General features: G+C 45.8%; 1 protein-coding gene across 8 annotated transcripts in view; it reads right to left on the bottom strand.

Moving 5' to 3' along the window:
* Positions 1–244: 244 nt before the first annotated feature.
* Positions 245–26943, bottom strand: part of THADA (THADA armadillo repeat containing) — a 307690-nt gene continuing 280991 nt past the window's right edge. For 7 of the 8 annotated variants that reach the window (XR_011526117.1, XM_070572782.1, XM_070572784.1 and 4 more), the window contains 2 exons: positions 4023–4192; positions 245–2935 (listed from right to left, as the gene is read on the bottom strand). Coding sequence is in view for 7 of the 8 variants with exons in the window: in XM_070572782.1 (XP_070428883.1) it covers positions 2540–2935; positions 4023–4192 (566 nt within the window). In the remaining variant the exon portion in view is untranslated. Of the gene's footprint in view, positions 2936–4022; positions 4193–14905; positions 15004–26943 lie in introns of those variants that run through there. The other variant, XM_070572785.1, reaches the window with a different exon arrangement.

The following is a 26943-nucleotide window of genomic DNA, read 5'->3' as shown; positions in this document are numbered from 1 at the left end:
AGGGAGGTAGACCCAGGGAGGCAGAGCCAGGGTAGGGCTGCAACGACTTTAGGATCGGAAACAGAGGGCTGGAGTTCAGGCCCTGCCCCTTACAGGCCATGTGATCTCAGGCAAATCACATAATCTCCTTAGTACTTGGGTTTCCTTGTAAGACTAAGATAATTCCTGCGTTACTCATCTCACCTTTGTCAAGGCGCAAATGAGTTAATGAGTTATCTGTTAAGGTGTTTAAAAGAGAAACAAGTATAATCCATCTTATTTATTAAAACAAATTGACAAAGCACAGAAACAGAGAAAGCCAGGCCTCTGGACTATGGCCAGATGGGTGGAAATACACAGAATCATGAATGCAGAGCTGAGGGGGCACCAAATCTTGAACCCTAGAGTTTGGAGCCAAGGGTAGTGACCTCCACAGAGGTGACTGCTTCACTCTTACGACCCAGCCTACACCGGGCCCTACACACAGGGCAGGGCGACTGTGGCTGACGCTCGTAGCTTAGAGCACCCAAGAACTGTTCTGTTTGTTCTTTGCTGAAACAACCCCAAACACGATAGTTGGAGGGTGGCCCTGACAGTAGAGTAGTCTAAGTTTCCCCAGGGAATGCATCAGGAAAGTGTGAAACAGCCATTTTCCCTAGCCACTGCTGCTTGAGGTCTGTAACAAGATTTCAGATACAAAATCAGTGGGAGCAGCTCTCCCTCCTGCCCTCCCAGGCTGGCCACAGCCAGCCAGGATCAAAATCTGGGGTAATTCTTAGTCGACAGCTATGAGGACACCCACTTTGCGGGCTGGGTAGAAGGCTTCTGGAGATAACATGGAAATAGGTTATGGTATAGGCTTTGGTACAGGGTACCTGCTGGTGTGAAATGTTTCTATTATATCACTGCTTTTATTTCATTTTAAATGGAGAAAAAAGGAACGCTGGCTTTTTCCAATGAGCTGGGCTTTGCTGGGGCCAGTTTCATAATTATTCTACCATGGTTATCAATACATTATACCGATAATTCCAACTTCTCACCAGCTAGGTCTTTTCAGAACAAAAAGAAATGTTAGGTTGGCAACTTTCCATTCAAGTGTGGGCTACACAGATGCCCAACCAGGTAATTAATTCGCGATCACAAAAAACACATTTTGAGCTGAATGGTGCAAAACAACCCACGGAATTTCCTGTTCTCTTTATAGGACAAAACTTTGAACAGTAAGTTAACTTTCTTCCAGCCTCTTCCTACAGAACCCTTTCTCTGTACTCCCAGTATGGCTGTGTTTTTAGCGTTAGGTGGTTTTCTTTCAAAGAGAGACAAATTATATTTGAAGCATTAGCCTTTCTGCAGTAGGAAATGATCATATCAAACTCTCTTTCCTCTAAACTGCCCCTTCAGACATTCAAACATCAGTACAATAATTCTAAGTGACTGTGCATCCAAGAAGTATTTAAAAATATTTACAGACCCTAAAAGCTGGACTAAGTTTACATAGTATTACCGAAATGCCTTTTTCAGATAACTAGGATGAAAAATGAATGTGGAAGAGGCTATCACCCATCCTAGGTATGAATTTCAAGATAACTGTCTGCGGGTAACACTTACTCTGAAATTATAAATTAAAAATGGCAAGCCAATGAAAAACAGGACCAGCAGCAAAATGTATGCAAGAGCGACACCTGCTGGGTGTCTGAGGAAGATGGGCTGGGCTGGACTTGGAAAAGGAGAAAATTCTTGCGTCTAGCTTCAATCGCTAAAATGTGTGAATGTGTTTTCTGGCATCTTAAATGATAATCTTCTTGTTATTGCCACCAAGAAAATGATAGTAAACAGCATAGGCATCAAATAAATCATTTATTCTGGCTCTCCTTTCCCCAGGTTCATTCTAATAGCCAAGAGTCTGTGCTTTCACTGGGTGGCAAAATCAGCTTTCCCAGCATTAACACAAACACTTTTTTGGGGTAGGAACTCTCAATGGCTCTTTTAGTAATTACGATGATATGTGGGTCACTGTAGGACTTTCACATGCAGACAGTAAAAACAAATCTATTTGTATGAACTTGATCTGTCATTTTCCCAGGACCCAGCATTTGGAATATATTTTTGCCTTAGCTAAAAAGGAATAAAAGTTGGAAGTCTAACCAAATGGGCTGTTTGCCAACTAATCCAGCTCCAACATCCAGCCAAAAAAGGGGGGTGGAACCATGTATGAAAACCCAATTCTGTGTAGTCAATTCATAGAAAATGCAGGCTGGCTATGGCTGGACATTAGAGGTCCTGGGGGACAGAAAAGGCTAATTCCAGCCCGCAGGTGGCCTGCACCTGGGAACAGAGTAAATATTCAACGTGTGGCCTCACTTCCTACAGTAGCTGCAATAAACCAGGTTGCCTTGAATGAGTGAACTGAAGAAAAATTCCTCTGCAGGAAGGGACAGAAGACTAGACTCACAGAAGTGGGGGAGGCATGAAGGGGAAAAAATATTTGAATTTATGTTTGACACGTTTCCTGCATATTTAGGGGGGAATAATCCACCCCCATCCCACAAGTCTTCTTTCTTCAATAAGCGGTTTCTGTTCTTGGAAGAGTCAACTGATTCGCTTCTGCAGGAGAGTCCGAAGCACGGAGAACGAGGGTGTCATCCCCTTCCCTTCCTTCCAGAAAGGCCAGCAGCCTCAGGCCAGCCAAAGTCCTCTCCTCCTGAACGCGCAGTCTTGTGAACTCCACTGTCTTCAAAAACTCGGCAGTTGGTGGCAGCTCTCTGAAGAGCTGGGAAAGGAGGTGGCACCGCTCTGATGCTGTCCTTTGAAGATGACGGAGCGTCTCAGGGCTAAGGGGACACCAGCTGGACTTGGAGAGGAGAAGAAAGAGGTGCTTGTAGAGGTATCTCACGAAGATCAGGGTCTCAGCCCAAAAGTTGACTTCTGCTTTTTCAAACAGGTAGTCGTCTTCCACCTGAATCAAATGAAAAAGCCAAAAGTCCACCTTACAGGGGATGTTGACAAGCCCCAATCCAGACCAGAGTCCTGCCAGATGCAGAAGAGGTGTGTCCCCTCCCCCATGGGAAAGGGAGCCCACTCTAGCCTGTCAACACCCATGGATACACACCACTTGCAGCCCTGAAGGTCACCTTCTATTGTCACTCATTGTACTTCTCCACAGGAATTTTTTTCCCCAGACTTAACATGACCTTTGATAAAGATGTGTTTGTGGTTCAAAGCCAAGATATTTTGGGGGCCTGGTGCTGAAAAGGGGACCTCAACATGGGAGTGGGCCCTAGACCTAAAGGTACATCTAGAAATCAGAAAGGAGGGAGGAAGGGAAATCTCAGCAGCAGAACAAAGAACAAAGAATTACTAAACACGAGACACTAGTCTCTGTGTATGAAACCAAATTTCTATAATGCTGGGATTTTCAAGGTCATTTTATCACAGACACTTTATCTTGTCTCCAAATTTCCCCATAAACAGGCTGCTTTTTGAATTCTTGGCCTCCTGCTGATGCCAAGAAGGCCAGCTAGTCAGACACTGGTGGATGTGTGAATTTCAGTTCTCAAGATGCTTTTGCTATTTGTCTCGGTCCTCAGTTTCCCTATCTGTTGACTGCTCCTCCACCTGGAGGGGGCTAACAGTTTTCTTCAAGTAACAAATGCCCTGGAAGGACCCTGATTCTCTGGAAATGTTTCACCTTTGGACCTAACCATGGGGGGGCCCCTGGCTACTCCAATGTTGACTAATAAGCATTCGCCATAACTAAACTCTCAACTTCCATGGGGCCTCTTCCAAAGTCCTCTCCCCGCACCGACCTGAAGGCTTACTACTGGAATCCCAAAAGCCGGCATGAGAGCTGCTCCCGCACCCCAGCAGCACCCACAGGCTGCCGTGGTCATCTGGAGACTTTCCCAACCTGTTACTGCTGTGTCTGAGCATTCAGGAGCACACTTTCCGCAGGCACAGTAAGCCCAAGTGAGCCTATAAGGGGTGCATGCAGTGGGTGTAGCACACTCCGGCCGGCCTCCCCTGCCCTGAGACCCCAGGATTACCTGATGTGCGCTCTCCGCACAGACCACGAGGTCATCACCCTCTCCCAACAGCCATCCCAGAAGGACTGGGAGTCCAGTGGCCAGCTGGTCCCACTGCTGGAGCAGGTCACACAGCACAGCCAGGGCTAGGTCCAGGGTGATGGAGGCATCCAATTGGCAGAAGGCAAATTCTGCCAAAATAAGAGACAGGCAAGCAATGAATGTGCTGCTTGAGGACAACCCAGGGAGGCTCTGCAGGCCTCAGGAACACAAAGGACCTCAGGTGAAATCAATGCCACCAGCCTGCCAGGGACGCTGGTGGGATGGGCTCACTAAAGGTTATTAATCAACTCGTGAGTACTGCTGTCTACACAGCTAGAATGAGTCAGGGGCCTGAACCCCATCATTTCCATGCCCCTTATCACAGTGTGGACAGAAGCAGCCCGACCTGCTGGACTAGTCATTTATCTCCCCTCAGCCTCTCTAGTATAACGGGAAGGATATCAGGAAAGCTTCCCACCCAGCGTGTCCTCTGCAGGCCTGCCACAACGTCCAAGTTCCACTGGTTTGCTCCTTCCTCCGAAAGCCAATCCCGCTGGGCACATAACACATTCAATCTCTAACATCTTAGGGTGGGGCATCACCAACTTTTTCTTAAAGGGCCAGAGAGTAAATATTTTAGACTTTGGGGGTCTTAAGGTCTCTGTCACAACTACTCAACTCTGCTGAAAGCAGTTATAGACAATATGTAAACAAATGATTGTGGTTGTATTCCAATAAAACTTTATTTATGCTCCAATAAAATTTGAATTTCATCTGATTTTCACACGTCACAAAATATTCTTTTGACTTTTTTCCAACCATTAAAAAATGTAAAAAACCATTTGTAGTTCACAGGCCAGGCAACAACAGGTGGTGGGCTGGAATTAGCTCATATTTTGCTGCCCTCTGTCTTAGAGCGAAGTCATTTTTCAGACACTCATCTTCCTAGCTGGCTCGGGGAAGGATGCTGAAAGAGTAGAATGGGGTGCAGAAAGAGGAAGTGGGTGCCTTTTGGAAACCATCGCTTACTTCACCATTTTGCCTTAGACAGTCCTAAATATGGGTTTGAGGGAGGCTCAGGGTGTTGACACTTCCGCTAACAACCCTGTCCCTCCCATCCCCAACCTGGAGGAGATCTGAAACATGGGACTGAAATCCCACCACACAGACAATGAACCTCTGTAGATCCATCCAGGCACCAATGCTTGTCTTTCAATGACCCACTTCTATTGAGAACTCGTCTTTCCCAAATCCATATCTTCAACTCCAGCCCTCAGACCTGTCCCTGACCATTTGCTCCCAAAGAGACTTGCTCAGCATACAGGGAGAAGGCTCAGAGTCTGGAATGGAAGGTTGAGTTCCCCAGGGTGCTGAACCAGGCTTAGACGGATGGCCCCCCTGCCTGAGGGCCTATTATGTTCCAGGCCCTAACCAAGTACTTTCTCTCCAGTCTTCAACATTCTATGGGTTGGGTATTACCATCCCTTCTTCACAGATGAGGAATCCAGGGCTCAGACAGATTAACCCACTTGCATACAGTCACAGGGCTTTAAGTGGCTATAAAGACACTGGAATCAGCAACAAGTTTCATGGTGCGTGCAGAGTACAGATTTGAAGAATCAGCACCAACATCCAGAGAATGTCTTTTCAGCGAGACAAGGAGGGTTGATGACCCTCCAGCAGGGCCAGAACTACCTAGAGCCCATGGAGCAGAGCCTAGACTCATGGAAGCAGCCAAAGGACCAATATTACCATCCTCAGAGCCCCAAATCAATCCCCCAGGACACCTGCTCCTTAGTGCCCCTGCTCCCCATGCCTGGGACCAGGATTTAAACTGGGAAACAGAAAAAAGTGGGGAGGGGAGGGGAGGTGGCAAAGGTGCATTCTGGCTGTAGGTCTGAGCCATGTGTTGGTTGAGCCTTTACCTACAATACAATCTCTATTTTTATCTCTACCTGACTTCTCTGTGTCGTTCTCAGCTGGTTTAGAATCTGTATGGGGAGGAGACACTATTAATTGGCATCTTTCAAACCTCAAAGAATTAAGAATACACAGGAAGGCCAACATAGGATTAAACACATAGCAGATGCTCAAAACATTCCAGTTTATGGCTCTGGAGATCATGAAATCTTCTTTACCCACCTTAATTTAGTTTGAAGACTAACATACGGACTGCCACAAAGAAAGCAGTCTATAAATGGTTTACTAGTATTATTGCTGATAATAGTGAACACTCTCCTTCTACCGAACCCTTAACGCTCCCACCACCATGAGGGGGTTATCCATGTTTAATAAATGAGGAAGCTGTGCCCACAGAGGCTGGGTGACAGGTCCAAGTTCACACGGTCAGCAGTGGAGGCACGGAGCGAAGTCTGTCTCAGTGCACAGGCTGCCCCCTGCCCTGCAGGCAGGCAGTGGAGAAACACTCCTTGCACCCCACAGAGATGAAGTCAGACTTGGTTTTATCACGTTTATTCATTAAAAAAAGCTCCCAGCTGGGCGCCATATTTTGAAAAAAGGTCAAAGCTGTAAGTCCTGTATTATGGCACCAACAGGAGCTCAGCTTATCTTGAAACCTTTCAGAAAAATCTGCCCTCTGATTCACCCCTGCTTTCCCCACCCTTCCTTTTTTTCTCTCCTTAAGGCAAGAACTGAAAGTCTCACGAGGAAGAAAAATGTTTCATCCCCCCCAGTCACTGCCAGCAGCTCAAGTGGCACCCCTGTTAGGTCTACAAAGAACACATGGAGGTGACCAGAGATGCCACCAGGAAGGCTGGACTGCTGCACCTGCCTCACCTGACAGGACAGATGTCCCTCATCCTGCACCATTTTGCCATGACTCATGCTTCGGAAGTGGCAGGAGAGTGCTGGGAGTGACAGAGGCACCAGAGGAGAGCTGGCGTGTTGGCTGGAAGTGGATCTAGACAGAATCATAACCACGTAAATCCCGACCCTGCCAGATGAGGAGGGAAAGGGAAGGAAAGCTGGGATGGGGGTCGGGGGAGGATTGGTTGGATTTAGATTTCCTGCTTGAGGGGCCAGCTGCACCCCACCAAGTTCCCTCTTTTACGACCTTGCCCTGGTCTAAGACAGCTTAGTCAGAACAGCCCAGACCTCCACTGGCCAGACTGCTTTTGAAGGGGAGGCTGAAGAGCCGGGAGAGGAGTTTTTCACCTACCCATGAGGCCAGCCAGGCTCTCACAGGCTCACCAGTCCATCAAGCAAATAGGAAAGGAAGTGACCAAGCGACAAGTGTGTCTGAAGAATCTGTTGTGTGTCCAGAACAGCCAAAACAATCTGGAAAAACACAACAAAACTGGAGGACTCACACTTCCTGATTTCCAAACTTACACAAAGCTACAGGAATCAAGACAGTATGTTATTGGCACAAGGGAAGACATATAGATCAACGGGCATAGGACTGAATGTCCAGAAATGAACCCTCACACGTACAGTCAAGTGACTATTGACAAGGGTGCCAAAACAATTAGCTAGGGGAAAAGAACTCTCTTTTCAACCAATGGAGCTGGGACAACTGGATATCCACACAAAAAAGAATGAAGTGGGACCCCTACCTCACAACATATAAAAAAATTAACTCAATATGTATCAAAGACTGAAATTTAAGAGCTAAAACTATAAATTTCATAGAAGAAATTATCGTAGTAAAACTTTGTGACCTTGGGTTAGGCAATGGTTTGTTAAATATGACATCAAAAGCACAAGCAACAAAAGAAAAGTTAGAAGTCATCAAAACTGAAAGCTTTTGTGTTTCAAAGGACATCATTAAGAAAGTGAAAAGGCAACTCACAGAATTGGAGAAGATATTTGCAAATTCTGTATCTGACAAGGGACGTGTATCTAGAATACATATAGAACTCTTAAAACCCAATAATAAAAAGACAAATAGGCCAACTAAAACATGTGCAAAAGATCTGAATAGACATTTCTCCAGAGAAGATATATAAATAACCAATACACACATGAAAAGATGCTTAGCCTCAATAACCATCATGAAAATTCAAATCAAAACCATAATGAGATACCACTTTACACCCACTGGGATAGCTATAATAAAAAAGACAGACAGTAAGTTTTGGGGAAGATGTGAAGACACTGGAACTCTCATGCATTGTTGGTAGGAACATAAAATGGTGCAGCCACTTTGGAAAACAGTTTCTCCCACTCTTAGGCATATACCTAAGGGAAATAAAAAACACGTCTACACAAAAAACTTTTACATGAATGTTCATAGCGGCATGTTCATAATAGCCAATAATTAGAAATGACCAAAATGTCCACCAACCAATGAGTGGATAAATAAAGTGTGGTATATCCCTACAACGGAATATTATTCAGCCATAAAAAGGAATGAAGTACTGATACATGCTACAACACAGATGAACCTTGAAAACATTATGCTAAGTGAAAGAAGTAAGACAGAAAAAACCACATATTGTATAATTCCCTTTACATGAAATGTCTAGAATAGGCAAATCTTAGAGATAAAAAGTAGATTAGTGGCTGCCAGGAGTTGGGAAAATGGGGAATGACTGCTGAAAGAGTGTTTCTTTTGGGGCTGATGAAAATGTTCCAGAATTAGACAGTGCTGATGGTTGCACAACCTTATGAATATACTGAAATTTGTACATACGTACGCTTTAATTTGGTGTATTTTATGGTATGTGAATTATATTTGGGCTGGGGGGTATGGGGAGTGTGGAAGGCTGAAAATGGCCTCCCACAAGCTATCCGTGTCAAGCCCCTGGAACTTGTGAATGTTACCTTACTTGGAAAAAGGGTCTCTGAGGATATGATTAAGTTGATGATACTGAATTGAGGAGATAATCTTGGATGATCTGGGTGGACCCTAAATGCCATTAGAACTGTCCTAATCAGAGAGAGGCAGAGAGAGATTTGACACCAGACACACAGAGGAGAAGGCAATGTAAAGACAAGAGCAGAGGCTGAAGTGATGCAAGCAACGGAATGTAGACAGCCCCCAGAAGCTGGAAGAGGCAAGGACTGAATTCTTCCCTAGAGCTTCCAGAGGGATCTTAATTTCGGATTTCTGGCCTCCAGAACCTTGAGACAATAAAGTGCTGTTGTTTCAAGCCACCAAGCTTGTGGTAACTTGTTACAGCAGCCACAGGAAACTCACACGGGGGAAGGAAGAGTAACTGCTAAAGGGTGTGCGATTTCTCTTTGGAGTAATGAGAATGTTCTAAAATTGATTGTGTTGATGGTTGCAGAACTCTATGAATATGCTCAAAACCATTGAACTGTACCCTTTAAATGGGCAACTTGTAAGGTATGTGTATGGTATATCTCAGTAAAGCTGTTATATTAAAAAAAAAATCTGCTATGTGCCTAGGTTGGTTCCCGTTGCTGGGAGGAAGCCCGACCACAGTGCCTGCCTGCGAAGTAGAGCTCACAGTGTACTTGAGGAGCCTGGACAAATGCTTAGAGCCCTCATGCTTGCTTGCTGGGCCCAGGCCTCAGGTGCTGGAGGATTCTGAGGGTGAACGGTTGGTCAGAGGTGGAGAGGCCCGAAAAGACCTCCTGGAGGAGCTGGGATTCCGCCCGACCCTTCACCAGATACTCAGGAAGCCGGTGCTCATGGTCTTCTGTGTGGCCGGCACCACGCTAAGGACTGTGGCAAAGCAAGGCAAGTAGCCGACATGTCCTGCTCTCAAGAACTGGTGGTCTGGATGGGAAGGGAAGGCTAACACTCAGGCAACAGTGAGGACATCAGCTGTTCGATGGAGGGTCTGGATCCTAAGGCTGCAGGAGTTGGGAGAGGCAAGAGGCCAGTGTGGTCACCTCCAAGACTCTGCCTCCCACAGGCTACACAGCTAAGGCAAGAGTGAAATATACCCTAGACCCCTCCAGGAGTGCTTCAAATGGGTGAGGTGTGCTCGTACACACTCACATCTGTGGAAGGCCTACACAGGGGGATTAACATTCAGTCATTTGGAAGCAAGTTGGAAACCCAGCAAATGAGCATTTAGAACTGGTTAATCCTGTGCCTTCCATCCTTGTGAATGGATAACTCACTTGGATTGTGAGGGGAGGGAAGCAAACAAGAGGCTGCAGTGCTGCTGCAGTGTAGACTTCCTCTTGCTACCGCCCCAGCCACATCGGGCCTCTCCTGCTCGCGCAGACGCGTGGCTATCAGAAACTCTCACTTGCTCCCCTACCCGTCTTCTTTCCCACCTCCATAAAGAGGCCCACCTTGGGACTGGGAGCTGCAGACCCAGGCTTCACACAGTGTGTTGGATCCACCACAAGTCTCAGCCTGTGTCCCCTCACTAAGAGAAGTGATCATTTCTAGGCAGGTAGACAGACTTTGAGGTCATTTTCAACTGTACTGATTAAAATGAAAATGCCAATGTGGGTTTTTTCCATGTTTCCAACCTTGAAAACCAATTCAGACCATGGATTAAAAGCCCACAGTCCGATTCTGAAGTACCATTGAGATGCCTTCTAGATTAAGCCCATTGGTCACATCTCCTTCCCAGCCCTTCTCAGAAGAGGTCAAGTCAGCACAGTAAGTGATGAGTAAATGGTGGTGGGTTGAATGCTCCCTGCCCCAAGCTCTAGAGAATCCAGTTTTACGGATCTGTGGAAAAATCCCTTAACCCTGCCATCCAACAAACTCTCCATCCATCCACTCACACAGTCACCCAAGTCTAGTTTTTATCCACCCACAAGTGTTTATCAGTCACCTGCTGTGTGTGGGGCACTGTGAGGAACAAGAGGAAAACCCTAGTCCCTTCTCTCAGAGAGCAAACAGTTTAGTCAGAGGCAAGCTGACAGGAAATGGTTCAAGATGGTTTATGATGTGGACTAATTATACTATTACTAGCAGTAATGAAAGGACAGAAAAGGGGGGGAAAATGTGGGGAGTGGGAGGATGGAGGGCTCCACGAAGGGGAAGCTGGGCAGGCAAAGGGTCAGAGGCCAAGCACAGCTGGGATGCAGGGAAGAGCAGGGAGATTAGACCTGCCCGTTGAGGAGAGGCGTTTGTGAGCGGAACTGGAGGTGAAGGTGGAGGGGCAGTCAGGCTGGAGCGGGCCTGGGGAGGCAAAGGCAGTGCTTGTTTAAGTGAGTACTACTGTGCCTTCTTTTTTGTGAGCAAAAATATCTTAAGGTTTCATTAGGTCGTTTGCAGACAACATTATTTCCAGTCTTCTCCACAGACTTCTTCACTTCCCCTAAGCAGGGCAAGAGCCTGCATTTTAATTAGTCATGAAAAACAAGTGTGGAACTGAAGCTTGGTTCAGCTGCTGACTCTGCCATTCAAGTCTTCCTGGGGCTACCAGAAGCCTCTTTGTCCCCCTGCCTCTCCTGACCCTCCACCCCAGAGCCCAGGTCTCTCTGCTCTTCAGGGCCATGAAAGCCAGGGCTCAGAGGTGCGATTTCCAGGCATGGCAATGCTGAGAGGACTTCATGGCTATCCCATCAAAGGCCAGCATCTCAGCCTTTACCACTAAAGAGAGCTCTCAGATGAACCCTACCCGAGACAAATGCCCAGAGGAAGGTCAGAGTCCTAAGGAACGGGGAGGGGTGGCACTTCCAGCTTTGAAGAACCCAGCAGGAAGTCTGGGTGGGGGAACATGGGTATTTGTGGTGTTAGTCTCTGTTCTTTATCTGAATATTTAAAAAATTTCATCAAAGAAGAACCAAATGTGCTGGTCAGTGCTTCCAAGGGCAGGCCCAGCATGCACTGGGCCAAGTGCCAGCAGTGTGTGGAGCACTGACACTACTGCCACCCACTCACTGCCCTAAGCCGTTGCTTCTGGACTCCAGCCAGCCCTTCCCCACTCCCAACCTGGCCATAGTATAAAGTCTGGAGGGGAACATAGACATGATTCACCTGGCCAGGTGGACTCGTCTTCTTCCTCCTCCCTCTTTTTCTTCTTTAAGTCCTGGAAACCATTGTTTAAGACAGTACACATGGAGGCAGAACAGACCCGAACACACACAGCTCAAGGGTTCTAAGGTCCCAAGGGGCCCATCAGAAGTGTCTGGACAGGAGTACAAATGCACTTTTTGGTCTTCACACAAGTTTGGTACAGCTCACTTGGTTTTTTATTTTTTTTAAAGATTGGCACCTGAGCTAACAACTGTTGCCAATCATTTTTTTTCTTCCTAAAGCCCCCCAGTACATAGTTGTATATTCTAGTTGTGAGTGCGTTTGGTTGTGTTATGTGGGACGCTGCCTCAGCATGGCCTGATGAGCGGTGACATATCTGTGCCCAGGATCTGAACCAGCGTGAAACCCTGGGCCACCGAAGCGGAGCGCGTGAACTTAACCACTCGGCCACGGGGTCAGCCCCTCACCTGGTTTTTTAAAAATCAGGAAATTTCTCATAAAAATCCAAATTTCTAGTATCTTTTGAAAATTCAGAAAATAGAATCTGGTATCCTTAGGTCTGCATTTTAATGTGACAACAGCTGCCTGGAGCAGAGGCCACGTCCTACAGGAGGCATCTGTGCATCCAGTCTGGGACCACACTACTGCCACCTGGCCCATTTTACAGGTGTGTGTCATTTGTGTGGCCCCTGTGGATGTGAGTTTGTGACCCCTACACTAGGGTACTGAGGAAGGCAGCTGGCCTCCAGCCAGCCCCCTACCTTTAGAGACAAGAACACTGCCCCTCAACCAGAGGTCTCCTCTTACCAGTCTCCCCACTGCTCTCTGGGCCTTCCCTCTCCAACTCTCATGGCTTTGATTTACCCACCATTCCCCGTCTGAGAGGTCTTCTTCCTCATCCTGACTCCGCCAGGCCTACCCGTCCTTCAGGACCGAAGTCAGGCCTGTGGTCTAGGTTTCTCCCACTGTGACCTCTCTCTGCTCACAGCTGCACTCAGTGTGTTCACAGATGGTGAGGGAGGGCATTCCGTGGCTGAACCCCACGTCTGTGCTTCTCCCAGGATCATCTGTAAATAGCACTGGGCACACAGCAGATACCACTCACTTGGCACTTGATTAGAGTCTTGTACTAAGCAATTTATTTCAGACTTATGTTTCTTCAATGGGAAAACTCCAAGACTGCAAGAATCAGGTCTCATAGGTAGACAGAATTATTGTTGCCATTTTACATTCAAGGTTTTTGAGGCTTAGAGAAATAACTCATTTAAGATCACACAGGTTGTAAGTGGTAGGGCCAGATACAGACCCAGGCTTGTCTCACTCCAGAGCCTAGATTCTTGACCGTTTTGCAGAGAGGCTTATAAATGCTGAATGAACAGATGGATGGATGAATAGACTGATTATTTTCTGTGTGCCCTCCCCCAAACCCGTTCTTTGTCCTCCTCCACCCCGCTCAGTGCCCCAGAGGCTGGCCTCCATGAACTGCATTCCCGAGGTTTCCTTGCCACCTGGCTCTAGCTGGATTCAGCTAACGGAAAGGGAACGCTGAGATTTTGGAGTTGGAGGAGAGAAGTTGGGTATTTCTTTCCTGTGCCCTCCCCTGCAAGTCAGCAAGGTTCTGGCAGTGGCTGCATCTCCCCAGTTCAGCTCTCCATTCCCTCTGCTCTCAGCTGTAGGTGATGGGGGGCGGTAAGAGCTTCCTACTGTTGCCAGTCTCTAGGAACCTCAACATCACTTATTGCTTCCCTTCACCTAGTGGTTCTCAACCTCAGCCAGAGATGACGTTGCCCCCAGGGGACATCTGTCAATGTCTGGAGACATTTTTGGTTGACACAATTTAGAGGAGGTGGTACTATTGGCATGTATTGGGTAGAGGCCAGGGATGCTGCTAAACATTCTACAATGCACATGATAGCCCCCGCTGCCCTCAAATGTCACTAGTGAGAAATGTCAAGGTTGAGAACCCCTGCCTTAACCTTACCCACAACCCTAACCAACTGTAAATAGTCCTTGCGGGGAAGTCTCCTTAAGTGAACAGTCCTGTAGGCGAATGGAGGGAACTCTTCAGTGCTCATCAGGAAACAGGCCGAGGGCTCTCTCTGGGCAGATGAGAAGGAGCTCATCTCCTCACTCCTTTTCCTGGAAGGCAATGCCTAGCTCACTTCCTCCTCGCCAGCTCTCTTGCTACAGACTACTTTGTGTCTGGAGGCGGAAAAATTTTCCAGGTCTGAGGGAAAGGATAAAAACACCATCATTTGAAATTCTAAAAATGCTTGGGGAAAAAACCCTTTCAAATGTAAGTAATTTGCTTTCTCTTGATTTTCTAGCTGTTTTACTATGGAACAAATGGCTTGGGTTCCCAAAGTTCCTGTAGATCCAGCTCCCAAAGACTGAGATCCCACAGATACAGTCGGATGCCTGATGTAAACACTTTTTTGGTGACCTATCCATGAAACCAGAAATACTCCAGCAAATCCTTTGTTTTCATTTTAAAGAAAAGATATTTTTTAAAAAACCCTTTATTTTTAAAGCTAAAAAACTATAGTTTAAAAAATGTGGACCTACCTCAAATCACTGGGTAAATATATACGTATTTTTCCCCTAACTGTATCCAACCCTAAAAATGGATAAGCCAACATGAATGGAACAAATAAGCATTTCATAAGACTTAAAAGTGCGCACTTCTCATTCAGTAGGGCCATACTTCACCGAAAAGGGGTTGATGAATTAAATTAGAACTGGTTAATAGTATACTCAGCTCAAAGCTTATAAAAATAGTTGCATTTGTTCCCTTCCAACCACATCAAATAAGGAATGGATTCAAACAAACATCACCCTCAGGCAACAATGCCTGTGAAGGGACCAGGTTCCCCTAGGGGCTGTTAGCCTACGGGACAGGGGAGCAGCACCCACCAGCCTCTCAACCTTTCAGGGTACTGCACTTGGACCCATTTTTGTGTGCAACTCACTGTCCTGTTTCTTGTGCTCTCTCCCCAGCTCAGCAGCAAAGAGTAAGGCGTGCACATGGGCTTCGTCCATGGCTGTTCCAGAGCAGGATAATGAAGGCCAGTCCCTGGGGCCCTGGGGTGTGAAGGGGCACAGGGTGAGGAGTGAGCTGGGTCCAGACGAGAGATGCTCTGGACAATAGCGACTGGCCCACACTTGGGATTCCTCCCTTCAGCAAGGATTCTTGGGGCCTGGACCTTGTCAGGGCCTTCCTGTGCAAGACGCAAAGTCAGACCCCGACCCCGACCCCTGCCCCTGATGATCCCCGCCCTCTCCAGCTCTTCCCCTGCACTCTGCCTGCTCCATGGTGATTTCACTCTGCTGAGCCTCCCAGAGTGTTCAATGACCTCCACCTCTTCAGCACCTTGTGCTTTAGTCCTCTCTACATGGTCACTCACTCCAAAGCACTCGTGCTGGAAGGGGCAATCTGCCCCACTTCTCCCCATCTCCCTAACAAGCCCAGGAGGAGATAATGACTCAGAGAATAGAGAGCAGTGAAGCTCTGGGTTTTTAGCCAACAAAAAAGAGAAAAGAGAAACTGTCGCAGGACGGATTTACATTAGCCTGTAGGAAGAGCATCTGGGTGTTAAGGGGTTTGAGACCCCAGAGTCCATTGCCCAGAAAAGCTCCTTTCCTTTCTGTATCAGTCCTTCGGTGGGGAGCGGGGGAGGAGGGATCAGGAGACAGGGGAACTCTGGGAAGAAGCAGGTTGTTTTTGACCTTGAAGATGTTTTGATCTTGCCACGAATGTTACTGGTCAAAACAATCAACATAAAACTAAACTGACAATGGCTAAATAGCACATGACAAAATTCATGATAACAGACCAAACAAGTCACGCTGTTAGTAACACTGAAAATGCAAATAATAATAATAGCAATAACCGCCACCAGGGGGAAAATGTGACTTGGTGGAAACAAACAAAAAAATATAACTGACAAAATCTAAAACCAGGTATGTTAAAATTCTTATTGACTAAAGTGTTCGACCAAAAATCAAATCCTTACTGTCAAATTTACATATCAAAGAGCTTATACTTAAGAAAATAAGGGAGAACATTAGAAATGGTTTAACTACTCTCTATAAAAAATTGATCAAGGAATTAAATTGGCTTGATGGAGTTATACTGGAAAATAATTTCTTGATGAAAATTAATCAGTGTTAGTATGATTCAGAGTAACAATTTGTATTTACATACAGTTGCAATGTCCTCCAGGTCAAAATAGTGAGGTCAGAACATACTGAACTCATCTGAATATTTCTGTCCCTTGAAGGGAGAAAAGGGAGGCAGCTCTCCTCTGAGAGAAGTCCTCACTCAAGGAGCAGCGTAGTCTGCTTCCACAGCCTGCCCCTCCCTACACGCACAGCCTCTCACCTCTTCTCTGAGTCCAGTCTGTCAGTGTGAGCAGTGCTGTCTCTCCTCTGCTAGTTCCTGTCCTCTTCTCAGTGGCATCTTGTCCTGAACCCTCGCCTCTGTATCCAGTTATCTGTCCTGACAGTTGTACCCCACCTCTCCATCCCCACTGCCACTCCTAGGTTCACCCTCACCAGTCTTCTTTAAGAACAACGGCAACCTTCTAAGCAGCTTCCTTGCTTCCTGTCTTGTCTTCTTTATCTCCAAGCTATCTTCTAGCCTGTGGTCAGGGAGATCTATCTTTCTCTCTTTTTTCTTTTGAGGAAGATTAGCCCTGAGCTAATTACTGCCAATCCCCTTTTTTGCTGAGGAAGACTGGCCCTGAGCTAATATCCGTGCCCATCTTCCTCTACTTTATACATGGGACGCCTACCACAGCATGGTGTGCCAAGTGGTGCCATGTCTGCACCCAGGATCCAAACCGGCAAACCCTGGGCCACCCAGAAGTGGAACGTGCGAACTTAACCACTGTGCCACCGGGCCGGCCCCTGGGGAGATCTTTCTAACGCCTCTTTTCCAAAGACTTCAGTGGCTCCTCAAAGCCTGAATGTCCTAACTCTTAGCATGAAGGCTCTTTCTGCCTGGCTCCGCTGCCCCGACTGTTACAGGAATAAGTAAGTCCCTAGCTCTCTGGTATTATTCCCCCATCGCTAGCGGGTTGGCCATATCAGCCATGGGTGTTTTAGGTTCACATCTTCCTGCATTCTGGGCTGTTAAGTCCCTTTCTCACTAAGTTCTTCCCCTGCCTTAGTCTAGTCTTTTTAGCATCTCTTTGGTGACCTCTTCATTTCCAGAGAGACTCTTGGTTCCTCACCCTTATTCCTTTGGTTTCTTTCTAGCTCTAGCAGAACGAGGTCAACATGTCTTGGAGGGTGGGGATGGGATGGTACACACCTGCTATTCCTTCTTAGAGCAGACTTAGGACGATGTCCATCAAGAAAGGATCTCCACTGGGGCTGGCCCTGTGGTGCAGTGGTTAAGTTTGGCGCACTCCACTTCAGTGGCCCGGGTTTGCAAGTTCAGATCCTGGGTGTGGATCTATACCATTCATTAGCCATGCTGTGATAGCAACCCACATATAAAGTGGAGGAAGACTGGCACAGATGTTAGCTCAGGGCTAATCTTCCTCAGCAAAAAAAAAAAGAAAAAGAAAAAGAAAAAAGAAAAAAAGAAAGAAAGAAAAGACCTCCAGTTCCTTAAAATGTTAAACATAAAATTACCATATAATCCAGAAATTCCAAGCCCAGGTATATATCCAGAAAAACTGAAAACAAGTACTCAAACAAAAACTTATACATGAATGTTCATAGCAGCACTATTCACAATAGCCAAAAGGTGGAAACAATCTAAGTGTTCATCAATGGATGAATGGATAAACAAAATGTGGTGTGTATCCATACCATAGAATATTACTCAGGCATAAAAGGAAGTCAAGTACTGACACATGCTACAACATGGAGGAACCTTATAAACATGCCTAGTGAAACATGCCATATATGGCACAAAAGGCCATATATGATATGATTGCATTTATATGAAATGTCCAGAATAGGAAAATTCAGAGAGACAGAAAGCAGATTGGCGGTTTCCAGGGCCTGGGAAGGCGAGGGGAGGAGAGGGAGTGATGTCTTAATAGATGAAGGTTTTGTTTGGGGTGATGAAAATGTTCTGGAATTGGATGGTGGTGATTGTTGCACAATATTATGAATGTACTAAGTGCCACTGAATTGTATACTTTAAAATGGTTATTTTATGTTACATGAATTTCACCTCTATAAAAAATAAAAATACAGAAAAGAAAGGACCTCCTTGGGGATGGAGCCAGAGACTGTGCCAAGAACAGAGGATAATTCAATTCTGTGTCCCTGCAGCTTTAACGAAAAGGTGGTGGGTAAGAAAGGGCCTCTTCAATGAATATTGTTCCCCAGGACACATTTCCCAAAGACCAACCCTGAGCAGGAGTGTGAGGAGTGGACAGATGAAGGTGGACGAGGGGCTGGCCCTCCCTCCCCACTGCTGGGCCTGGCCCACACAAGCACAAGAGGTGTGGGACTCGGAGGAGTAGAAAGGTTGCAAACCTAGGAGGGTGTCTGAACAGCCACTGAGGAGGGAACCCTGGCTTCCCTGTACCTCATCATGTTCTGTAATAAAGCAGGACATTTTACGTCTGAAAGCACCTGCAAGGTAAGATGTGTATGTAAGCAGATCCTGTGAAATAGAGTTTTCTGCAGAGAGCAGAGAGCAGAGATCAGATCCCAAAGCCCAAGGAGAAATCTCTTTACCCGAATTACACAGACCCACTCGTCTGGTTTCCATTTCATTGCCTGAGTCTGTTTTATAGTTGTGCTTTTTCATGAAAGCTTTTAAGGGAGGCTATTCCCTGACGTCAGGCAAAAAACATGTCCGAATACAATTACATTACAGAGCAGCGCTCTGGGAAGAGAAGGCAGCCCGAAGCTTGCCGGTGTCCTGTTTCCTTCCCTTTAAAGCCATTTGAGTGCTCTCTGCTCTCTAAAAGCAGAAGACCCCAATCCCAGCTCTTCCGGTCCCTCTATCAGAGCTGCCAGTGGCACTGACCTGGGAAATGCAGGGAAACCTGTGTGCCCTACAGAGCGGGAGATGTGGACGGACAATCAGGGAGGAGTGTGTAGCTGGGCTGTGCCCCACACTGGCGCGCAGGCCTGAGCTAGCTAGTCTAATGTCGCGCGTCTTACAATCAAGGTGAGGGAACAGAGCCTCCTGCTGTTGGCTACTTCTCAGCGGTCTACTCTAAAACCTCCTTTCCCTCCTTTCCACTTCCTCCCCTACCCTCCTGCCCTAATCAGACTTGCTCCCAGGCATGGGAAGTGGTTTTTCTTAAAAGCTATTATGAAAAAACAGCTTTTCTCAATCAAAATCTGTTCTAAGGTGAGCAAATTCTCCATATTTTACGTCCCTTCCCTGTTTCTTCCTCCTCCTGGCAGGAGTTGCCATCCTCCTCACTTTCAGGTAGAGGCCGTTCCTTCTTCCCTCAGTGTCTGCCTCAGACAGATCAGCACACTCCTGCCACTTCTAGACAACCCTCTTACCCTTCTCACTCAACAATCTCCCTTCCTTTGAAATCCATACTAACCACCTCCCCGTTCTTGTTAACCTTAACTAGAGACCTGGCCTCTCTCAATGACGCAGAGTCACTGCCACACCACTGGTGACTTCAAGATCCATAAAGATGTCCCTCCCAGTATTTGGTTTCACTATTCTTCAACCTCCTGAATTCCAATACTCTCTGTCTCCCATTTCACTCTACTTCAAAAAACCATAATGGCATCTGAGAACCTGTCATTACTTGCAATTGTTTCAATCTCAAGATCTCAAATTCTAAGCTTTTTTATCACTTTAAATGAACATCATCAGTGCCAAATTTATTGAGCACTTACGTGCAAGCACTATCTTAAGAACTTCATGTATATTAATTACGTATGTATTAATTACAATGACCTTTCAAAGGTTTTAGGAGCCCCATTTTATAAATGAGGTCAGCAGAGATACAGGTTAAGATATGGGATTCAAACCACATAGCCTGTACACTACGGCCCCTACACTATATGGCCTCTCTAAATCTCTAAAATGACTATTTCACCTTCTACTTCTTCCCCTGAAACTACCCCCTCACCTTAATCCTGACCACGTCCTCGGCCCTGCCCTTCTCTCAGGCCATCGCTTGCCTCTCTCTACACATCTTGGACCCCATGGGTCTGTGATGCTCTTCCTAGCCTATAATCCTCTTGTCAGCTTGACCTGGTACCAGGCTCAACAATGCTCCATAACCACCTCTCCCCAAACCCAATCTACTTTTCCACTGTGAGCTATCAATTTCAGCTGAAGAGAGGCTGTATGCTGATTAGGCTCTCTATAAATTCATGCTACTTAATCTTAGCTGGCCTCTCACTGCCCCCTGGTAATTCTTTCTTTCATTTTTTGGTGACTTCTAACTGAACCTCTATATAAACTGTTCCAATCTTCCCCCTGTCCCTATATTCTACCCCCTAACCACTCCTTCTTCCAGATAATCTTGTCTTCTACAAAGGACATTCAACATAAGCCCAAGCTTCTGTCCTCCCCAACTTCAAAATTTCCCTAATGATTCTTTTAAAACATTAGCTTGAAAACAGAGCAGGGCCTAGGAAATGCAGTTTTAGGACAAGAGAGTATGTCAATATTTGTATGAGAGATAGCCCTGGAGAAGCAGAGGGAGAACCTAAAGACATATGGGAGGAAAGGGCATTATGGCTGGATGAAGGTCATGGGGACGGCATAAGGTGCTGTGTGGAGCATGTGTGGAGGTGAAGGCGCACTTTTTTTTGCTGAGTTTGACGTGGGGAGGATGAGAAGACAGATGATGTTACAGAGTGGCCTTTTACTTACTTCTAAACTCCTTGAAGTTGGCTTCTGACCTTCCCACTACTGGACTTTCTCTCTCAACTCTCTTATGACATCCTCTCAATCCTTATCCTTCTTGATCTGACCTTTTGACTGTTTGGCATGGTTGAACAACACTCTCCTCTTGACTGTTCTTCTTTATGTGGGTTCATGACAATGGAACCTTTTAGTTTTCTTGATGAGTCTTTGTTATTTCCTATGCTAGCTCCCCTCCCAAACAATGGCCTCCTAAGAGTGCTCCCTACCTTTAATTTCTCTCTCTCCCTGCCCCCAATCCATCCATTTATTTCTCTCATTCAATATATATTTATTGAGCCCCAACCATGTGCCAAGCACATGGCAGCTGTTAAACTGTAGCTGAATTAATCTTAATGCATAGCTCTGATCATGTTACTGATTTGTTCAAAAATCTTTACTGGTTCTCTAGTGCAAATGATATCCAGATCCTCTGGCCTGGCACTCCAAGTTTTAGTGGACATGTTGTTTTTGTGCCTTAGCTTCCATTCATCTTCTTTGGATAGCTGTACCCCAATCTCCCCCTGGAGAGTCAACCCTTCCATATCTTTTAATTCACGTGGTTTGGGTGGGGCTAACCCAACCCCCCACTCCAGACATGGGCACCTACCCCAAGTCTAAGCCAATCAGAGCATCATGCTCCCCCTTCAGAGATTAGTTCCGGGATGGAACTAGACTAGAACCCAACTAGAGCCATTTAAAAAGCAATGGGACTTTATGACACAGGCCTTACATAAATGAAGATGTAAAAGCTAGATGTGCTGTAGCCATCTTACAACTCCAAAGGAAGGAACAGCCTATCTGAAGACAGAACCAACTGAAGAGCAGAGGGGAGAAATGGCAAGAAATCAGGTCCTTGGGACACTGAGCCCTTGAATTATGCCACATCTGAAGCCAGCTCCAGCCCCTGAATTCCCTGTTACATGCCTCTCTGTGCTAAAGCAGCTTGGGTCGGACATTCTGTCTTTGCATGTGAAGAAGTCCAGCTCGATCCAGAGGTCCTCCACTGCATCCCAGCTTCCATCTGACCCCACCCCACTGACACACTGGAGGCTTGTCCCGTACTAACCCATTCCCTTCCTGAAGAGGCCTCACACTTGGCCACCCCTATGTGTCTGGAATGCTCCCCATCTTTCCTCACTGAAATTATACCCATCCTTGAACGTTCAGTTCTCACAAACTTTCCTCCAAGCAGCCATTCTTCTCCAATTTCCCCCAATCACAAATGTTTGTTGAATAAATGACTAACTGAACAAACAATGACACAGAGAACAAGGGACCAAGAAGGGGTTCTCTAAACGGATATATAGACCTGGGTTCCAGCAATCACGTTCTCACCCCTCAGGGTTGGGACTTGTTTTCTCCATCTTCCCACTGGTCTAAATCCCTGCTTCCTACCCGCTTTGGCCATCATTTCCCGAAAAGTTTCCCCTGGGACACTGGCTTTTTAGAATGTTAGTAGATATTTAAAACAAAACAAAAGAAAAAACTCCAAACTCCAAAACCAACTGGGACGGGGTTGGGGGGTGGGGGGGGTGACTATTAAATAAGTTTGGAAAATTCTGAGTTAAACAAAGGTTTGTTTTTTTTTTTAAATGCAAGGAGGTGGGGATGGGGGCAGGGTATGTAGCCTTTCTCCAGCTTACTCATAAAATAGGTACCAGTGCAGAGGGAAGTGCCACATTCTTTCCCGCAGACAGGCTTCGGTTTAAGGTAGTGAGGGTTATTTTATGTACACATATAAATATCCTACCCTTTGTTCAAGGTGTCTATTTGCTCTGCACGGAGACTATTATGAACATAGAAAACTGTTCATTGTTAAATATGGCATGCTAAGTGGTTTTGCTTTCTGGCAAATCTCCAAACCATAATTATTAAGGGACTCAAGCTGCTGAGGAATTCTTGGGTTACAAGAGGCTTTGATCCTGCGCCTGCCTTCTTTCCCCGACAGGAATTTGCAGGGGTGTGGTTGATTTGCATTGTTCTTCGCTGCTGTGGGGCTGCTCCGAAGGTGAGGATTGGACAGAACTTCAAGGTGACCAGGGGCCTGGGCCCCTCAGCAACTGCTGAGACAAGGCTCTGGCTAAACCTCTGTCCCTTCCGAGCCCCAGATGGCTGTAACCAAGGGAATGCACAAGCTCCGTCCAAGTATCGGAGTCGGAATGCTGTGGCTTCTAATATTCAGTTTCCCACACGCTCTGGGAAACCCAGATTCTCAGGCCTCGCTCATTATCGGGTTTCCAGCTGGGGCAAAGCCTCTGTACTGACGGCTGACATAACTTTGCTCAGCAAAAGGCAACAGGCTCTGGGTGGGTGAGGCTTTGTTATTTTATTCCCATCAAAGTCGAGAGATATAATCCAAAATTCTTGGGGAAGCTACAGCCATTTGGCAAAACTCACACAGCCGCCTCCTCTACAGAGTGAAGATACCTCAACTCGGTCGCCAACTGTTGGGTCAGACTTCTGAAAGAGCCAAGCTCCTTTCTACTGAAACATATGATGAAATGTCAAGGGGTACATATCTATTCTGTCAACCGCTTTTAAATTCTCCCCTGCCTGAAAAGAGAGATAAGAACGAATCTATGATAGAGGGAATAAAAAGGCACCTCCAAAATAAGGTGGTAAGGTTCTCTAATTGGGTGAATGGAAGGGATTCTATAACAAATACCAAGTTTCTGGTTTTCCAGCACTAAAAAAATATTTAGCAATTGAATTGAAGATGGAACTTTGTTCACTTTTCATGTTTGTTTTTATTCATATTTTAATACAGCCATTCTGTGAGATATGCAATCACCCCCATTTTACAGATGATGAAACTGAAGCGAAGAGAGTAGAACCAACTAGTTCAGGACAGAGGCGACGCTCTGCTTCCCAGATCACTACTCTCTGTCTAAGAGGGTGCTGCCTTCAAAGCTCTCCTTCCCAGATGGGAAAGCACCTCCTCGGTTACGGGGAGAGGTCCTCTGTTGGTGAGTGGAGATGGAGAAACAACAGCAAGGAGAGATGGGAGAGAAGACTGAAATCAGAGTCCTTCAGGGTAGCAACCAGAAACCAGAGGTTCTATTGCAGGGGGAGCTCAGGGAATTGCCAAGACCCCACCTGTTTTGGGGACAGAGCCAGAAAGGAGTTTCCTTCAGTGTCGGATCCCTTCAGGAGAGGCAGAGAGTGCAAGCATAAGGCCACTGGGCCCTAGTCATCAGCCCAAACTGTGCTCTTCACTGTCTATTAGAGGCTGCTTCTCACTGGTAAGCAGTCAGGTGATCAGTCACAGAGAGGAGAGAGGGGTACTGCATCCTGGGCAGCTGGGCCCAATTCCAGAAGACTAGGCTTTGGGGCAGTACAGGGGGCTTCTGAGTCTCCTTCTCCCCTGAGAGGTCAACTTAGCGGGATCTCCTCTGTCTCCTACCTCAGTCTATTTCACCCCCACCTTCCCCAATGGCATCCATCTTAGGAAGATGCAGGTGAGCTCATTCCAGAAATGGAAGACCTTTCATCTGCCTCAAGGTGAAGGTCAATGATTCACATAGCTAAAAATGAACTTAAGGCCACCTATCAATAAAAGGAAAATGAAACACACACAAAAGTTACATTCCCCTGCTATTTAAATTAAAGCAAGGAACATAAAACCTTGTTCAGTAATTACAACCAACACTCAAATAATTACATGTTATGGACCAGTGAGAGCAAAATGAGGAAAAAGGAGGTGGAGAGGTGAGGGTAGGGGAAAGCCACAGACTGAAAGAGAGCAAGCCCAGAGGCAGGAAGTGAGGCCCAAGCTCAGAAGTAGGGATGTGAGTGAGGGGAGGGAGGAGACACGAAAAGGGGGGTATTCAGCAGATTCTGTGGGTGAGGTGATTTGTAATGCCCCGGGCAAGGCTTATTAGAGGGTAACTATTCCTTACAATACCTCCTGATCTTCACCCTTAAACTTCCAGATGCCCCCTTGGAGTGGGGACCCACACAAGCCCATCGGGAGATGAGTTGCCAGATTAAACAAGACGGCATACTTATACAAAAAATTATTTGTGGTTTATCTGAAACTCAGATTTAACTAGGTGTCCTGTATTTTTATTTGCAAAATCTGACAACCCTATACTGGAGGTTAAGCCATTCTTTGGACGGGAGCCTCCACGACCAGGCCAATATTTACACTGAGAGTCAAGGGAAATCAAGTCAAAGGTCACTTTTGGAAATGAGGAGTGAAGCAGCAGAGATTATACTAAGCAGGATAGAAATCAGCAACTAGGGGATATCAATCCTCAAGTTTTCTCCTCCTTGAGCTGTTTATTTCCTGCTATTCTCCTCCTGAGACTATGTTGGCCCCTCTTCCTGCCAAGGGTTATAGAGGCTAAAAAGTAACTCTACACAGGGTTACATTGGGATTGTGGGTAACTTGGCCTGTGTGGGGCTTCCTGAAGATTCTGGAAGATTCTGGAGGTTCTGAAGAGGACAGCAAGCTTGCAGAACACTAAGAAACAGGTAAAGCCAAAACAAAACACAGTCCATAAGTTCTAGGATGCTAAAAAAAATCTTCAACTCCATTTTAATCACTGTAACTTTCCAAGTGACCTGACTGAAACCATGCCATCATGCTCAGGGGAGAGGGACAACGCAGCTGCCCTCAACTAGAAGCTCCAGGTTCACTCAGCACTTGTTGAAGAGGACCCAAAGTGATGTTCACAGGGGGCCACAGCAACTTTCCTTGCTAAGGGGCCAAGAGGCCATCTTGGGGCTGAAACAGAGTTGCCATTGCCAAGTCCTGATCCATGGACTCTGGGGCAACCTGGAAACATAACAAATCGCAACAATTGGCTACAAGTGAGACAGCAGAGCTTTTCAGTTCCCCATGACCCTGACTATTCACTCTAACTGCACAGCCAGCCGGTTCATGCATTTATGCTCCTTGCCGCATCCTGGAGGCACCAGAAACTGTAATTCTTAATATATGACCTTCTAGACTTAAAAAAATTATGTATTTTTATATATAATAATAACTATTATTATAGCTTAAAATGGAATCATTCCATATATTCTGTACCACTACTTGCTTTTTTCAGGTAACGATGTATCATGGACACCTTTGCAAGTCAGTTCGTATAGATTTACTGTTATTTTTAACTGCCGCATGGTATGTGGATGTATCAAAGTTTATTTAACTAATCCTTTGATGGACATTTAAGTTGCTCCTTCTTTTCCTGCTATAAACAGTGTTGAAAGGAATAACCATGTACATATATCTTTGCACATGTGCACATATTTCTCTAGGATAAATTCCTAAAAGTGCAATTACTGGATCAATTGGCATATACATTTAAAATTTCCATAGATACCATTAAACGCCCTCTAAAAATGAACAATTTACCGTCCCATCAGCTACGATCTTGCCTGTTCCTTTACAGCCTTAGCAATCCTGGCTGACAGCGAACTTAAGCACTCGGCCACGGGGCCGGTCCCGAGTTTTCAAGTTTTGTTTTGTCATTGGCATAACTTATTAGAAGATTGTGTGTAAATATCCAAGTGGTATTTTGCTGTTACGTTTTTATTCTAAATTTCTAGTTTGCTGGCAATTTGGTCAGAATGTGGCCTAGAAAGATTACTACTTCATGGAATTGACATTTTCTTGGTGACCCAAAATATAATCAATTTTTGTAAATATTATATAGTTATTTGAAATGGATGCTTATTTTATGTCTTTAGAATACAAAGTTTATACATATCCAAGCTTTTACATATGTCATTCAAATCCTTTATAATCTTATTTATGTTTGGTCTGCTTGACCTTATAAATTCTGAGAAAGGTAGGTTAAAGTATCCTACTATGGTGGTAACTTTAACAGTTTCTTTCCAATATTTCTTATAGTGTTTTTTGGAGTGGGAGGTATATTTTGATGCTATTTTCCCTGATGTATAAAGGTTTATGCCTGTTACATCTTCTTTGTGGATCTCACCTTTTATCATTATCCAATGCTTCCCTTCTTGCCCATTTTCCTACCTTTTGTCTGAGATTTTAGTTTGCCTAATATTACTATTGACACCCCTGCTTTCTTTCTGTTGCCATTTGCCTGGAATAGTTTTGTTCATCCCTTAATTTTCAACCATTCCACATCACTTTCCGTGTCTCTCTTGTATCAAAGTGACATATAGCTAGATGTGCTCCCTTCCTCCTT

This window comes from Equus przewalskii, chromosome 14 (genome assembly GCF_037783145.1).
Source record: "Equus przewalskii isolate Varuska chromosome 14, EquPr2, whole genome shotgun sequence".
In the NCBI taxonomy this organism is placed as follows: Eukaryota; Metazoa; Chordata; class Mammalia; order Perissodactyla; family Equidae; genus Equus; species Equus przewalskii.
The sequence above is the reverse complement of the archived record's forward strand: the minus strand, read 5'-3'. Positions and strand labels throughout refer to the sequence as shown.